General features: G+C 50.9%; 1 protein-coding gene across 27 annotated transcripts in view; it reads right to left on the bottom strand.

The window, feature by feature from the left end:
* Positions 1–14,814, bottom strand: part of HDAC11 (histone deacetylase 11) — a 28,261-nt gene extending 13,447 nt beyond the window's left edge. For 8 of the 27 annotated variants that reach the window (XM_077989904.1, XM_077989905.1, XM_077989927.1 and 5 more), the window contains exons 1-3: positions 13,844–13,887; positions 12,784–12,932; positions 10,920–11,020 (exon numbers count right to left, since the gene is read on the bottom strand). In XM_077989904.1, the coding sequence (XP_077846030.1) occupies positions 10,920–11,020; positions 12,784–12,932; positions 13,844–13,845 (252 nt within the window). In that variant the 5' untranslated portion in view covers positions 13,846–13,887. 27 annotated transcript variants of the gene reach the window in all.
* Positions 14,815–17,575: the final 2,761 nt, after the last annotated feature.

The raw sequence follows: 17,575 nt of genomic DNA, 5'->3' as shown, positions 1-17,575 counted from the left end.
AGAAATAAACAGAGCGGATGGGGTGGACTAGTGGCGGGGCCCTGGGTGAGGGGAGGAGAGGGAAGAGGGCCTGGGCTAGAGCAGGGTCTGTATGGTCAGAGGAGGTGGCAGGTAGGAGGAGCTCAGGGCACCACCAGGTGACATCTGGAGATTCACTTTCTGACCAACACTTCCAGGAATAGCCCTGGAGGGAGCTGTGGATGGGGCGGGTGGGGGGTGCAGCGCTGCTGACAGATACCTTATCTGGGACGTGCAGCAGGCTGCGGTGGGACTGCCCAGATCTGCCAGCAGGTCGGGCTCCCTGATAGTCTCGCCCTGGGCAAGGGCACTGTGGGTGAGGCTAGGACTGGTGTGGACAGGCCCAGAAGTTCCCCAGAGTCAAACCGGTCCAAGGCTGGGTTCTGCCACTGGGTATGTGAATTTAGACTTCACTTCTCTGTGCCTCTGTCTCATCTATAAAATAAGGCTTTGGATGAGGACTTAGAGGTGGAAACCAGTCAGAGAGGCCTATCCTCGCCATTTAATCTAAAATGCCCCCACCCAGCCAGGCTTGGTGGCTTACGCCTATAATCCCAGCACTTTGGGAGGCTGAGGCAGGTGGATCAATTGAGGTCCAGAGTTCGTGACCAGCCTGGCCAACATGGTGAAATCTGGACTCCATTAAAAACACAAAAATTAGCCAGGCATGGTGGTGGTTTCCTGTAGTCCCAACTACTCAGGAGGCTCAGGCAGGAGAATCGCTTGAACTGGGGGGCGGAGGTTGCAGTGAGACGAGATCGCGCCACTGCACTCCAGCCTGGGTGACAGAGTGAAACTCTGTCTCCATAACATAACATAACATAACATAACATAACATAACATAACATAACATAACATAACATAACATACCCCCACCCAGGGACCCCTGGAGCCCACACCTTGGCTTCGTCTTCCCAGATAGCACTTTTCTCCCTGAGGCTACAGACTGTCCTGATTAGTATCTATCTCCCTCAAAAGGATGCCAGCTCCAAGAGGACAGCATGCGTCTGCTTACTGCTGTGCAGACAGTGCGGAGGCCACGCCTGGCACACAGTAGGTGCTGGCCATGCATGCCATTGATTCTCTTTTCTGGCTGGTGCACCAGAGCCCTTCTCCTGATGGAGGCCACCTCACCTGCACCATCCCGGGAGAGCCATGACTGACAAGGGCCTGTAACAGCCAGGCCACATGCTTCTGGGCAGGGCAACCCTGTGGTGACAGTCACACCCCAGAGCTCTCCGTGGAATCAAGCTGAGGCCACATCTCCAAACCCACATCTGTACCTAGCTGCTCACTCTGCCCGCTCCACACTGCCTATGCCTCTTGCAGATTTCATCTGAAATCGCCTGCACCATCTCAGACTCTGCTTCCAGGGATGTGGTTCTCAGACCAGCAGCATCATAGCACTTGAGAATGTGTTAGAAATGCAGATTCCCAGTCTCTACCCAAGACAACCTGGATCAAAAACTCTGGGAGGGGTCCAGCCGTCTTCTGGAACAAGCCCTCCAGGTGTTTCGGATACTTGCTTGGGTTTGAGAGCCACCATCCTAGGGAATCCGACCTAAGGCAGTGCTGGGTGAATGAGCACACTATGTGAGCATGAGAGGTCTGCCCCAGACTGATGCCACCACCCGCCAAAGGGCATGGCCTGCATGTGGCCAGCTATCAGGGCCCCCGTAACACGTCAGCCTCTGAGGGACCCCACAGAGAGCAGGACATGACTGGGGCTGGCCACACCTCTGGTACCTGCTGCCCCATCCACTCAGCTCCACAAGCCTCCACCTTCCAGACACGTGGTTTCCTCAGGCGGACCCCCTACCCTCAGAGGTTCAAATCAAGAACCGCTCTCAGAGAAGAGCTAGGCTGCAACCCTCCTAGGGCCCCCACTGTTTGCTTTAGGTGGGTCCTTTCTACCAGTAGAAGGGGAGCAAAAGCAGAGAAGGGGAAAACACGATCTCTCAGTTGATGCACAAAAAGCCTTTGACAAAATTCAACAGCCTTTTGTGATAAAATCACTCAAGAAACTAGGAACAGAAGGAAACTCCCTCAACATGAAAAAAGGCATTAAAAAATTTAACCCCGCAGCTGACATTATATTCAACCGTAAAAGATGGAAAGCCCTCTGTCTAAGATCAGGAATAAGACAAGGATGCCTGCTCCATTACTGCTATTTAACATAGCACTGGAAGTTCCGATCAGAGGAATTAGGCAAGAAAAAGTAATAAAAGTCATCCAAATTGGAAAGAAAGCTACCTCTCTTCATGGACAGTATGATGTTACATATAGAAGATCCTAAAGAATACACACACACACACACACACACACACACACACAACTATTAAAGCTGAGAAACAGGCCAGGCACAGTGGCTCATGCCTGTAATACCAGCACTTTGGGAGGTGGGAGGCTGAGGTGGGTGGATCATGAGGTCAAGAGATCAAGACCATCCTGGCCAACATGGTGAAACCCTGTCTCTACTAAAAATACAAAAATTAGCTGGGCGTGGTGGCGTGCACCTGCAGTCCCAGCTACTCGGGAGGCTGAGGCAGGAGAATCGCTTGAACTGGGAAGGCGGAGGTTACAGTGAGCCGAGATCATGCCACTGCACTCCAGCCTGGTGACACAGTGAGACTCCATCTAAAAAAAAAAGCTAAGAAACAAATTCAGCAAAGTTGTAGAATACAAGATCAACACACAAAAATCAGTTGTATATCCTAGCAATGAACAATCTTAAAAGGAAATTGAAACAATTTCATTTATAATAACATCAAAAAGAATAAAATGCATGGGAATAGATTTAACCAAGAGGTGCAAGATTTGTCCATTGAAAGCTACAAAACATTGCTGAAAAAAATTAAAGACATACATAAATGGAAAGACATCCCATGTTCACGGATTGAAAGACTGATTACTGTCAAGATGGCAAAACTCCCCAAAGCAATTTACTCAATGCAATTCCTATCAAAACCCCAATGGCCTTTTTTGCAAAAAATGGAAGTTGATGCTATAATTCACATGGAATCTCAAAGGACCTCAAATAGCCAAAACCATCTTGAAAAAGAACAAAGTTGGCCAGGCACAGTGGCTCACGCCTGTAATCCCAGCACTTTGGGAGGCAGAGGCAGAGGTGGACAGATCACGAGGTTAGGAGTTCGAGACCAGCCTGACCAACGTGGTGAAACCTCATCTCTACTAAAAATAGAAAAATTAGCTGGGCGTGGTGCCGGGTGCCTGTAATCCCACTACTCAGGAGTCTGAGGCAGGAGAATCACTTGAAACCAGAAGGTGGAGGTTGCAGTGAGCCGAGATTGCACCACTGCACTCCAGCATAGGTGACAAAGTGAGACTCCATCTCAAAAATAAGAAAGAAAGAAAGAAAGAAAGAAAGAAAGAAAGAAAGAAAGAAAGAAAGAAAGAAAGAAAGAAAGAAAGAGAGAGAGAGAGAGAGAGAAAGAAAGAGAGAGAGAAAGAAAGAGAGAAAGAGAGAGAGAAAAGAACAAAGTTGGAGGCCTCACAATTACAAATTTCAAAATTTGCTCCAAAGCCACAATAACCACAGTAAGCCACAGTAAGAATACCAAAATAGTGTGGTATTGAACAGACATATAGATCAAATGAATAGAATTGGCTGGGCACAGTGGCTCACACATGCCTGTAATCCCAGTACTCTGAGAGGCTGAGGTGAGCAGATCACTTGAGGTCAGGAATTCAGGACCAGCCTAGCCAACATGGTGAAACTCCATCTCTACCAAGAAACACAAAATTAGCCAGGCATGGTGGCACACGCCTGTAGTCCCAGCTACCTGGGAGGCTGAGATGGGAGAATCGCTTGAATCCAGGAGATGGAGGTTGCAGTGAGCCGAGGTGGAGCCACTGCACTCCAGCCTGGGCTGTCGAGAGAGTGCAACCCTTTCTTAAACAAACAAACCAAAAAAATGAATAGAATTGAGAGTCGTCCAGAAATAAATCCATACATCTATGGCCAGTTGACTTTCTACAAAGGTACCAAGACCATTCAATGGGGGAAAAGCAGCCTAACAAATGGTGCTGGGAGAACTAGATATCTGAGTACAAAACAATGAAGTTGGACTGGCCTCACACATACACAAAAATTAACTCAAAATTTATCAAGGCCTAAATATAAGTGAAAACTATAAAACTCTTAGAAGAAAACACATGGGGTAAACCTTCATGACCTTGGGTTTGGCAATGGATTCTTAGATATGACACCAAAAGAAAAGGAATAAAAGAAAAAAAAAAGATAAATTGGACTTCAGCAAAATTAAAATTTTTTGTGCATCAAATGACATTATCAAAAAAAGACAACCCACAGAATGGGAGGAGTTATTAACAAATTATATAATATCCAGAATATATAAAGAACCCTACAACTCAACGAAAAGGCAAGCCAATTTTAAAAATGGGCAAAGGACTTGAATAAACATTTCTCCAAATGAGATATACAAATAGCCAACCAGCACATGAAAAGATCCTCAGTGGGCCGGGCGCGGTGGCTCAAGCCTGTAATCCCAGCACTTTGGGAGGCCGAGACGGGCGGATCACGAGGTCAGGAGATCGAGACCATCCTGGCTAACCCGGTGAAACCCCGTCTCTAGTAAAAAAATACAAAAAAATAGCCGGGCGAGGTGGCGAGCGTCTGTAGTCCCAGCTACTCGGGAGGCTGAGGCAGGAGAATGGCGTAAACCCGGGAGGCGGAGCTTGCAGTGAGCCGAGATCCGGCCACTGCACTCCAGGCTGGGCTACAGAGCGAGACTCCGTCTCAAAAAAAAAAAAAAAAAAAAAAAAAAGAAAAGATCCTCAGTGTTAATTAGCCATTAGGGAAATACAAATTAAAACCATGAGATACCACTACACATCCAGTAAGATGGCCACACTGGGGAAAAAAAACAAAACAGAACAAACAAACAAAAAAAAAACACCAGAAGACTGGGACCCTGGCACATTACTGATGGAAATGGTGCAGCCCCTGTGGAGATCACCTTGGCGGTTCTTCAGAAAATTAAACAGAATTACCATGTGACCCAGTAATTCTACTCCTAGGTGTATACCCCAAATAACTGAAAACAGGTATTCTAATAAATACACGTATGCACATGTCCACAGCAACACTACTCACAATAGCCAAAAGGCCTATAAACTAATGAAGGGATGAACAAAATGTAGTGTTTTTTATTTTTATTTTATTTTTTTTTTTTGAGACGGAGTCTCGCTCTGTCGCCCAGGCTGGAGTGCAGTGGCCGGATCTCAGCTCACTGCAAGCTCCTCCCGGGTTCACGCCATTCTCCTGCCTCAGCCTCCCAAATAGCTGGGACTACAGGTGCCCGCCACCTCGCCCGGCTAGTTTTTTGTATTTTTTAGTAGAGACGGGGTTTCATCGTGTTAGCCAGGATGGTCTCGATCTCCTGACCTCGTGATCCGCCCATCTCGGCCTCCCAAAGTGCTGGGATTACAGGCTTGAGCCACCGTGCCCGGCCCAAAATGTAGTGTTTTACAATGGAATATCATTCAGCTGTGAAAAGGAATGAAGTACTGATACATGCTACAACACAACACAGATGAACCTTGAAAACGCTGTGCTTAGTGAGATAAGCCAGACACAAAAGGTCATATACTGTATGACTCCATTTATATGAAATATCCAGGATAGGCAAATCCATAGACAGAATGCAGGTGAGTGATCACCAAGGGGACTTGGGGGAATAAATGGGGAGCAACTGTTTAAAGGACACAGCATTTCCTTTTGGAGTGATGAAAATGTTTGGGACTAGAGATGATGGTTGCACCACTTTGTGAATGGACTAAACACCACTGAACTGTACACTTTAAAGTGGTTAATGGCTAATTTTATTATGTAAATTTTACCACAATTAAAAAAAAAACTTTTTTTTTTAAAAGGAGAGAGGAGCCCCTCTCAGGGAAGAAGAAGAGAAAGAGAGTTGGAGACCAAGAGGAGCTCATTCCCGTAGAGACTCTCCAGGGTCCCTCCAGGTGCTCCATGGAGCTATGGTCTGTGTTGCCTCTCCACACTATACTAGAACTCATGGGAGATAGTTCTGCCCTGGGATCTTTGCACTTGCTGTTCCTTCTGCTTGGAATGCCCTTCCCCGGATGACCACATCACCCACTCCCTCACTCCCTTCCTGTCTGATTACATGTCACCTGTGATCACGGTAGTACGCCCTTTCCTGACACTGGTTTAAAACTGCCACCCTCTCACCAGCTCTCCCCACCCTCTTTCCTGCTGTCCCTTCCTTTCTTCACGACACTTAGCACCATCTAACATATTATCTCATTACTTAATTATTACATTTATTATCTGACTCTCTCACCTAAATGCCAGCTCCACCAGAAAAGGGATCTTGTCTGTTGCTCCACCCCATCCCTGCAGCACCTAGATCACAGAGGGGTGCCCTCTGAGCACTTGCTGGATCCATGTGTCCTGAGCACCGTCCAGTGCAGAGTGCACAGGGGCAAGATGTCAGATGCTGTCCGGCACTAACCCACACTCCATGGCAAACTGTCACCCAAGAATCAACCAAAGGCAAGAGCCCAGTGCTGGGGTGTTGGGGAGCTCAACCGCCACCCTCAGAGGGGCCAACCCTGGACCTTGCACACAGTAGGAGCTTGATAAACATAGGTTTCCCTGAATTGACATCTTGCAAACATCAAGCTCCTGCTTCTCCTTCAGTGCCCTGTTTATTAAGTATCAAAGGCCACACCAGCACAGAGTCAGGCATGAGCCCTAGGTAGGGGATGAGGGCAGAATGGGATGAGGCAGGGGAGAGGGTGGATGTTACACAGTACACACAGAATGACCAGGAAAAAGCAGCCTGAGAAACCTGCAGGACTCTCCAGGGTACTCTCTGGACACCCACAGCAGAGGAAGGAGAAAAGAAACATTGCAGACGTCTGCGGGGAGGTGGGAGATGTTCCTGAGCTGCAGCCCTAGCTGCCAGATGATGTCTGAAATGGGCTTGGGTCCCACCTGGGCAGCAAGGGCATGTCACACCATATCACCCTCCTGCTGAAAACCCTCTTGTGACTGTCCAAGGTCCCTGGAACAAAATGTACACCCCTCCCACGGCCTGCAAGACTTATGTGGCCTGGGGCTCTGGCCTCCCTGACTGTGCCATGTACAAGTACAATGTTTTATTCCCTTCCATCCAGCCTCCCAAGCATTCTTCTCCCCTTTGGGAGATCAAGTCCCCTCCACCCTCCAGGCCTGGGATTCTGAAACATTTTTCCTTCAAAGCTATACACGAGGGCCAGGAGTGGTGGCTTACACCTGTAATCCCAGCACTCGGTGAGGCCGAGGCGGATGGATTGCTTGAGGTCAGGAGTTCAAGACCAGCCTGGCCAACATGGTAAAACTCCATCTCTACTAAAAATGCAAAAATTAGCTGTGTGTGGTGGCAGGTGCCTGTAATCCTAGCTACTTGGGAGGCTGAGGTAGGAGAATCACTTGAAGCAGGAGGCAGAGGTTGCTGTGAGCCAAGATCACACCACTGTTCTCCAGCCTGGGCGACAAAGTGAGATTCAGTCTCAAAAAAAAAAAAGGCTCTACATGAGTATCACCTGCTCCTTTGTTTTAGTCTCAACTCAAACATTACCTCCTCTGGGAGACCCTCCCTGACCACCCAATTACCCTCTATTTTTCACTTTCTTCACAGCCCTTGGTGCTCTCTGAAATGCTCTTGGGTGGTCACTTCTTTAATTTTAATCTTCCACAACTCAAATGCAAATCCATGGTGACAGGGAGCCTTGCTGTCTTATACTCTCTGTACTCAGCACACAGTTGGCACTCAATACAGACGTGTTGAATGACTACTTCTTCATCTTTTTTTTTTTTTTTTTTTTTTTTTTGAGACAGAGTTTTGCTCTTGTTGCCCAAGCTGGAGTGCAGTAGTGCGATCTCGGCTCACTGCAACCTCTGCCTCCCAGATTCAAGTGCTTCTCCTGCCTCAGCCTCCCGAGTAGCTGGGATTACAGGCATATGCTACCATGCCTGGCTAATTCTGTATTTTTAGTAGAGACAGGGTTTCTCCATGTTGGTCAGACTGATCTCCAACTCCCGACTTCAGGTGGATCTCCCCACCTCGGCCTCCCAAAGTGCTGGGATTATAGGCGTGAGTCACTGCACCCGGCCTACTTCTTCATCTTAATAGGTGCTATAGAAACCATTATGTTTCTCCTTTTGCTCTGGCTGCCAGGGAGCTCCAAGCCAAATATGCAGCTGGATCACCATCTTGGTTAACTTTCTCAGTGGACATATCTGAATTCTCCTCCTACCCTCGACCTCAGTTTTCTACTTGGGACTCTACCTGTTAATACTTTTATTGTTTTATTTTAAGAGACAGTCTCACTCTGTCATACCAGCTGGAGTGCAGTGGTATAATCATAGCTCACTACAGCTTCAAACTCCTGGGCTCAAGGTCTCCTGCCTCAGGCTCCCAAGTAGCTAGGACTACAAGTGCATGCCACTACACCCAGCTATTTTGTATTATTATATATCACATAGTAAGCTGCTTTCAGGCTTTTGGGGGACCAAGGCCAGGCATGCGGCCTGCCCTACACAGTTCCCCTGAAGGCCCCTCAAATGGGTGGGACCCTGGAGCCTAGGCCCCCGCCCCCAGCCTGATTCACTCATACCCTGGCCCCATTCTGTTTTGGTTTCTCCCTGCCCCAGCTGAGCGCCTTCTGTCCCTGCCTTCCCCTCACCCACGGGACTCTGGCAGGCATGTCCTCCTGGCCCAGCCCTAGGCTGCGGACTGTGACCACGCATGCCTGGGCCCCAGGAAACCAGGGCAGCCAAGCACTGGGCTTCCTGCCAAGGCCTCACACCCCTCTCTCTCCTAGAAGCCAGGTTTCAACCTCTTCCTGGTAATCTTTCATGCGTTCACACTGTCGTGGCCCTATCTAGAATTCTCACAGCTCAGGCTGGGGTTGGAAAGCAGGGAGGCAGCAGCCCTGACTGGGAACCTCGAAGACTGGACTGGATGACCGTCCAGGGGTCTCCCCTAGGCCCGGCCAACTTCCCAGGTGACCTTGAGCGAGCACAGTCTCTTTCTGGACCTAGGCTTTTCCACCTGTGGAGCAGAGAGGCCTGCTGGCCTCAGGCATCCACTGTCGCTCTGAGTCTAAGGTGAGCCCAGCCAGGGAGCCTGGGGGTCGGGGCTCCCACACTCTTGGGGCAGATAACCTGAGGCATCCCTGACCGCAGGGCAGGCTGGCAGCACCACATTCCAATGCAAGCCCCTGCCCCAACCTCCCCTCTGTTCCCACAAAGAGCACTGAACTGAATGCCTCAGCCCTCAGAACTTCAGCCACTAATGGGAGCTGTGTCCTCCCCTGGAAAGAGGTCACAAGCAGGCAGTCAGTGTGCCCAGTTCAGTCTACAGGTGGGCTTTTACAATCTTATAATGAGTGCCACATTAAGAAATCAGAGCCAGGTGTGGTGGCTCACACCTGTAATTCCAGCTACTCGGGAGGCTGAGGCAGGAAAATCATTTGAACCCAGGAGGCAGAGGTTACAGTGAGCTGAGATTGTGCCACTGCACTCCAGCCTGGGCAACAACAGTGAGACTCTGTCTCAAAAAAAAAAAAAAAAAAAAAAAAAAATCAGGAAATGTCACTTAATAATCTGGATTCCTGGCTTCTCTTTGAAGACCAGGTGCTCTGGCCATGCCGGGTCCACAGTGGAGCTCAGTAGCAGCCCCTTGGGAAGGGGCAGGAATTCTCCAGTTCACCCCAGACTCTACCACCAGCCCTCCCACTTGTTTCTGTTCTCTGCTGAGCCCTGAGGGTTTCAAATTAGTTTTTAGAGCAACAATTTCTTTTTTTTTTTTTTTTTTTTGAGACAGAGTCTCGCTCTGTCGCCCAGGCTGGAGTGCAGTGGCGCGATCTCGGCTCACTGCAAGCTCCGCCTCCCGGGTTCACGCCATTCTCCTGCCTCAGCCTCCCGAGTAGCTGGGACTACAGGCGCCCACAACCGCGCCCGGCTAATTTTTTGTATTTTTAGTAGAGACGGGGTTTCACCGTGGTCTCGATCTCCTGACCTTGTGATCCGCCCGCCTCGGCCTCCCAAAGTGCTGGGATTACAGGCGTGAGCCACCGCGCCCGGCCTTAGAGCAACAATTTCAACAAATCTTTAGCAGAGGTACTTAGATCAGAGTCTTAAACTTCAGCCCAATATAAAAAATCGGGTGGGTGCAGTGGTTCACGCCTGTAATCCTGGCACTTTGGGAAGCCAAGATGGGCAGATCACCTGAGGTCAGGAGTTCAAGACCAGCTTGGCCAACATGGCAAAACCATATTTCTAATAAAATACAAAAAAAATTGCCAGGCGTGGTGGCACACGCCTGTAATCCCAGCTACTCACTCAGGAGGGTGAGGCAGGAGAACTGCTTGAACCCGGGAGGTGGAGGAGCTGAGATCACGTCACTGCACTCCAGCCTGGGCAACACAGTGAGACTCCATTTCAAAAACAAAAACAAAAAATAAATGAACAAACAAACAAAATAGGCCAAAGTGAAAGAGCTATGGTTGGAGGAGGACAGGGGCTGGGGTCTCTGAGGCCTGTCGACAGAGCACAGCTTGAAAGTCATAATGTAGAGCCTAAAATCCTATGAAGGCTTTCATATGCCCTGGAGAAGGGGAGGTCACCACCCTCAGAGTGGCCTGGCCCAAACTGAGGTCTGCCTTTTTATGACCTCTCTCCTCTTGGGGACCACAGACTCCCATGTTTCCCGAACACTAGGGACATGAACGGGTGCCCTGTGGGACTGTGCTTCCCCAGGCTGAGCCGCCTCCTGCCTCTGGACACTCCTGGCCAGCAGCCCCCTGCCCCAGGCCCGCAGCCCCCCAGGCCCGACATCCTGTACCTTGAGCTCATTAAGATAGCGCCTCGTGTGCACCACCAGCAGGTCCTCCTCCGAGGCCTCCCGCGCCTCCACCAGCATGCTGTCAGACAGAAGCTTCTCTTCTGAAACCACAGAGGGAGCACCCTGCTTCCCCACTGACCTCAAGGCCAGGGCCAGCCCCAGACCCTCCCGCAGGCTGCAGACTTGGCCTGTGGCAGCCCCTGCCCCAGGGGTAGGTGGGCACTGCTGGCTTCTGGGCCTTCTGAGAAGGGGCAGCCTCCACAGCCATTGTGGACAGTGGCCAGTCCCTCTGGCCAAGGAGCATTGAACATTGTACACACAGCGATCCCCATGTTTCCCAAACCACTAATAGTCACAAGGAGGGCTCAGGTGTGCCAGACAACCTTCAGGAGCAGGTGACACAAGGGTCAGGGATGTTGACCCTCAGAGTGAGAAAAACTCTTCTTAGGAATTCTCCCTCCACCTTTTTTTCCCTTTTCTTTTTTTTTTAATTCCTTTAAAGAGACAGGGTCTTGGCTAGGTGTAGGGGCTCACGCCTGTAATCCCAGCACTTTGGGAGGTTGAGGTAGGTGGATTGCTTAAGCCCAGGAGTTCAAGACTAGCCTAGACAACATAGTGAGACCTCATGTTACAAAATATCAAAAACTGAGGTAGGAGGATCACTTAAGCCAGGGAGGTTGAGGCGGCAATGAGCCTTGATTCCACCACTGCACTCCAGCCTGGGTGATGGGAGTGAGACCCTGTCTCAATAAATAAATAAACAAATAAATAAATGTGAGACAAGGTCTTGCTCTGTAGCCCAGGCTGGAGTGCAGTGGCACAACCATAGCTCACTACAAACTCGAACTTCTGGGCTCAAGTGATCCTCCTGCCTCAGCATTTCAAGTAGCTAGGACTATCCCAGCCAAGTTTTTTTATTTTTATTTTGTAGAGACAGGGTCTTGCTATGTTGTCCAAGCTTGTCTCAAACTCCTGGCCTCAAGTGATCCCCTAGCCTTGGCCTCCCAGAGTGCTGGGATTACAGGCATCAGCCACTGCACCCGGCCTCCCTCCACCTTCTGATGATATCACAGGAGGCTCAGTGAGGCATGGCCTCGCAACACCTGCCTGTGCTTTGCTCATCTTCCGTTCAAACCACCAATCAGTCTCACAGCCTGCAGGCAATAGTAACCAGCCTGGATTAAATTATACTGTTGTTTTCATTCCATTTATTTTTTTTACCATGACCTATTTATGGCAAGTGAAACTGCCTTTTCCCATTTTGATGACATAATGTTTCCTTTTAAAACAAGTTTAAGTGAATTTCCCAGCTAAATCAGGCCCCTTGATTACAAACCACAGTTAAAATGATGTGCTCTTTGAAGCATCATTTTGCTTAGGGGGATGAGCCCTAAAGGTGGGGAGCCTGGAGCCCTGAATTCCAAATCCAACTCCGCCTCTTAGTCACTGTGTGACTGTGTGCACGTTTCCTAATCTTTCTGGGCCCCAATTTCCCCCATCTGTAATCAAGGGAGGTGCAGTGGAGGTGCTCTACCTCCTGACTCTCTGAATCTTAGGGAATGGACTCCTCCAAGCTTCACCTTCCCTGTGCCCATCAGTAATCAGCTGCCTTTCCACTAGGCCTCTTGGGCAGAAGCGGGACTTAGGTCCACAGCATGGGGAGCCAAGGAGAGTCTGAGCCAGGGACATCATATCATGCTTAGGAATCTGTTAAAAAAATCCTTTTGGGCGGAAGCATGGTTGGAAGGCAGTCCGAGGGCTGAAACTGAAGATGGGAGAGCCTGAGGCTTATGTTGGGGATGAGGACGGAGAGGACAGGTGGGTTAGAGGAAGCAGATGATAGTCCAAGGGGGGCCTTCCATACCTTTTAGGAAATTGATCACTTTGCCCCATTTTCCGGCATCAAAGGGATGCAGCTTCTCCAGGCCCATGAAGGTGATGTTGTAGCGCGGCGAGTACACGATTGGCCAGCGTGTCTCTGGCACATGCTGGTACAGCTGGGTTGTGTGTAGCCTACCGTGTGGAAAAGGACAGACGCACAGCTGGGACAGCCTCAGCAGAAAGCAGCTCCCTCCCGAGCCCGCCTGTACTGACCCACCAGCCTTTGTCCAGCACCACTAGCCCCTCAGCCACAGACAAGGGCCGCTCAACAACAGCTGCTTACACTGGTTGTCTTTTCCTGAACCCAATTCCAATCCGGTCCTCACAGCAGCCCTGGGGGTAGGCACCACAATCGCACCAGAGGCTTAGAGAGCAGACCAGGTGTGCCCAAGGTCACAGTGCAGGTCTGTGGAGAAGCGGGCGTGCACTCAGGTGTGCCTGGCTGCAAGGCCTCCGCGCATCACCTCTGCACTGTAATAACTGCCCCCACAGCTGTGTGGCACAAGGCTTCGGCTGCAAAATGTGTGGCTGTTGTGAGGACTCAGAGAATGCAGCTGAGGAGCCGAGCACAGCAAGCGCTCAGAAACGCAAATCGGGACCCAACCGGAGCCAGGGCGGGGGTCAGGGGTCCCCTGGCCCCGCTGCGCGGCTGACCCTTCCCATCACACCCTGGCAGTCGTCACTCAGAGACAGAAATCCGCCCCCGTGGCTGCCTCCGTGGGGGCGTCCGCGCAGCCAGGGGGCTGGGCAGCGCAGACGTCAGACCCGCGCACGTCGCCCGACCGCTTCGGGTCTGGGCCCGGGCCCGGGGCCGGCGCGCGTCCCTTGGACCACCGAACAGGGGCGCGGGGCTGGTCTGGCGCGCCGAGAGGGCCTGGAAGTACCCGTCCCGAGCGTCCCTCACCCGCAAACCTAGGCCTTCACCTGGCGCGCCCGCCCGGCCGTCCCCGCCCTCGCCCTAGCGCGCCCGCCCACCGGGACCCCTGGGAGCCCCTGGGGTTGGCCTGGGCGTCCCACCCCCGCCCTCACCCCGCGGCACTCACATCCCGGGGCCGGCCCTCCCAGCGCTGGCCGCGGCTCCGCGACCGGGCGGGGCGGGGCGGGGCGCGGGTGGGACCAGCCCAGGACACGCCCCCGGGCTTAGTCGCGTCCTCTGGGGGCGGAGCTCTGGCCGACTTGGCCCGCCCCGCCAGTATCGGCGTCACAGAGGGCCCGCCCGCCGGGAGGCCACCCCCAACGCCCATCAAGCCCGAAGTCCCGCCTCCGCAGGCAAATACCCGGTGGAATCCCGCCTGGCTTGGAAGCTCCGCCCCCTGGCGGGAGGGCCAAGCGGGTTTCACACCGGCGTCGCGGAAGGGGCGCGATCACCCTAGGTCCTGTTCCAGCGCTCCCCAAGCTGGGCAGAAACAGCGAGAGGCTGAGGGTTAGAAACGCTAGGTTCCCGGCGGGCTGTGCCGGGGCTTCGCTGTGTGACCTTGGGCTGGCGTCCGCGCTCTCTGGGCCCTTGTTTCCGCGGGTTAAACGTAGGGGCGAGGGAGTTTCTCTGGCCCTGCCGCCTGTGACCTAAGGAGCCCCGTGACCTCTCCGACCCGAGCCCACCCCCGGCCCAGTCTGCAGGAGCTCCGGGACAAGCACTTCCGGCGAAGGCATGTAGGCTCCCAGAGCCTGTGTTTCCCTCTGTAGAGCAGGCCTAATTACCGTCTTCAGGGTGCATGCGTCTTCGTCCCCGACCCGCACCCCCACCGCCGGGAGAAGCTGAGCCAGGCCAGAGGAACAGCTGGGGGTGTCCGCGGGGCTGCAACCCAGGAGGAGGCCCCAACAATGGAGCCCCAGAGGACAGAGACAATGGGCTTCTCTGTCGGCCCAGCTGTCCCCGCCAACCAAACAGAAGCAGCTGACGAAGGACTGCCGGGCTGGGATCCCTCGGCTCCGCAGGGGCGGCTGTGTGCCAGGGCGGGGCACAAGGGAAGCGCACAGACGTTTGAAGAGTGGCCCCCGTGTGCCTGCCGTGGTTGCATGATGGCATTTGAGCCTCACAACCTAATCCTGATAGAGGTGACATCATCACTCCAACTTTATCATGAGGGAACTGAGGTTCGGGCCTGGGTTAAACCCAGACTCGGCCACCCGTCAGCATAGTGGCTTTGGGCAGTTTGCTTCAGCCTTCTGGTCCTTCATGTCTGCATCTGAAAATGAAGTACTGGGCCGGGTGTGGTAGCTCACGCCTGTATTCCCAGCACTTTGGGAGGCCGAGACCAGTGGATCACCTGAGGTCAGGAGTTCGAGACCAGCCTGACCAACATGGCGAAACCCTGTCTCTACTAAAAATACAAAAAATTAGCTGGGCGTGATGAAGTGCGCCTACAATCGCAGCTACTCGGGAGGCTGGGGCAGGTGAATCGCTTGAACCCGGGAGGGGAGGTTGCCGTGGGGCCGTGCCATTGCAATCCAGCCCAGGCCACAAGAGTGAGACGCTGTCTCAAAAAAAAGGAAGAAAATTGCAATTCATTCTCTGGATTTCATGGGCAAGTCCAGAGAATTAAGAGAAAATAATGTTGATTATTATTCAGAGACCATCTGCCATGTGCTAAGTTCAAGTGCAAATGCTTTTTGCTCATTGAACTCTTCTAACAGTCCTAGGAGGCAAACTATTGTCATCCGCATTTTATAGATAAAGAAATTGAGGCACAGAATGGTGAGGTAACTCACTCAAAAGTCAGGGATGTGGGCAGATGTAAACCATAGCCACAGAAGGAATAAGTACTATTTTATAAAGTGACAGAGTGCATTCAGTGGCCCTGTGGCATTCGTGAGAGACCAACTTCCTCTCAGGGAACTTGCTCTGTAGTTTGGGAAGCCTCACAGATGATCCTCTGGTTGGGAGAATAAGGATCTGGGGCAGCCTGGACCTGAAGCTGAGGCCAAAGAGAGTGGGATTGGTCTGGATAAGAGGGTTTTTTTTTTTTTTTTTAGTTTTTAAATTACTTTTTCAGAGACACAGCCTCACTATATTGCTAAGGCTGGTGTCTAAGTCCTGGGCTCAAGCAGTCCTCCCACCTTGGCCTCCCAAAGTGTTGGGATTACAGACATGAGTCACAATGCCTGGCCAAGGATTTTTTAAGTTGTGTCCTGGTAGCTGAGGAGTTAAGTGGTCTGGGGAGGTCTTGGAGCTTGGGAACACCTTCAAACCACCATGACAGCCTGGGCCAACCGGCCCGCATTATCACCTGTGGGAGAAATAAGTGTTATGCATGATGCTGTCTTTGGGGTCCTCTTTGTTACAGTATCATAGCATGTCTGCTCACTAAGACACAGCACTGGGGACACAGCTGCATGAGGTCAGAAAGCCTTTGTCAAGCTCATAGTTTAATGGGAGAGAGAAGCCTTAACCTAGGAAAGAAAATTGTGATTACAAAATATGGTAACTGCTGTGAAAGGCATAGGCTGAGACTGTGAGAGAGAGAATAATGGGGTCCCTGATTTGGACAGTGGTCAGGGAAGGCCCCTTTGAAGAAATACATTTTTTCACTTTTTAACCATATGTATTTTATTTTTAAATGGCATTTAATGAAGCAAGACACTGACTTACTGAATATTATATACTTACTGTTTTTCCTCTTTCGTGCAATATTGAAATATATTTCAACTTAAAACAAATAAAAAAATCCCAAATATAACACTTCTTTTGAAAAATACAGGCACGGCTGGGCGCGGTGGCTCACGCCTGTAATCCCAGCACTTTGGGAAGCCAAGATGGGCGGATCACCTGAGGTCAGGAGGTCAAGACCAGCCTGGCCAACATGGCAAAACCCCATCTCTGCTAAAAAGTACAAAAATTAGCCGGGTGTGGTGGCAGGTGCCTGTAATCCCAGCTACTCAGGAGGTTGAGGCAGGAGGAGCTTGAATCCAGGCGGCAGAAGTTGTGATAAGCTGAGATCGCGCCACTGCACTCCAGCCTGGGCAAGAGCAAGACTCTGTCACACACACACAAAGAAAAATACAGGCACACAAAGGATATTACAGAAATGCACCAAACATGAATTATTGGCACAGATATAATATTTCAAAACATTAGTTAATATTAGCTCGAGACATCCTATTACAATATTAAAACCATGCCCCTTTCAATTCAAGTGAGCATTTCTATTTCCATTCCAAGACCCTGTGATTTTATACACATTTAACACAACAGCAACAATAACAGTAATGCTAGCTACTATTTGTTATGCCCTTAATGAGTGCCAAGCTTGGCTAAATATGTAAAACATGTTTTGTTTTATTGGTGAAGAGATGATTTCTTAAATGACCAGAAGATACTGCATGTTCAAAGTCCTGGAGGCCAGAAGGAGCTTGTATTCAAGAAACAGAAAAGGAAATATAAGAAAACATATTTTCTCAAGGAAATATAAGTTGTATTTCTATGTAACTCTATGCACCAGGAGGGCCCCAGCAAGGAAGAGGTCTCACTCCACAGGGATTTCTGAAAAAAGTCCCTGTGGGCGAGGTTGAGGGGACCAACAGGAGATGGTGCAGCACCTGGGCTGGCAACAGAGGGGAGGGAGCTCTCACCCCTAAACCTGAAGGGAGGAGAGGGAGTGGTTTCCTGGAACTAGTGAGAATAGCTAGCTATGGGCCATGGGGAAACCTGAGAGGAGATTTGAGGCCACAAAGTCACTGCCAAAACTGGGGGTACATGGGGGAAATATCCCAAATTTACTCTTCTCCCAGCCTCTGATGCCCTGCTGGCACTTCCCATTGGCTGGATTGAACTGGAA

The sequence above is a fragment of the Macaca mulatta genome, chromosome 2, assembly GCF_049350105.2.
Source record: "Macaca mulatta isolate MMU2019108-1 chromosome 2, T2T-MMU8v2.0, whole genome shotgun sequence".
Classification (NCBI taxonomy): domain Eukaryota; kingdom Metazoa; phylum Chordata; class Mammalia; order Primates; family Cercopithecidae; genus Macaca; species Macaca mulatta.
The sequence above is the reverse complement of the archived record's forward strand: the minus strand, read 5'-3'. Positions and strand labels throughout refer to the sequence as shown.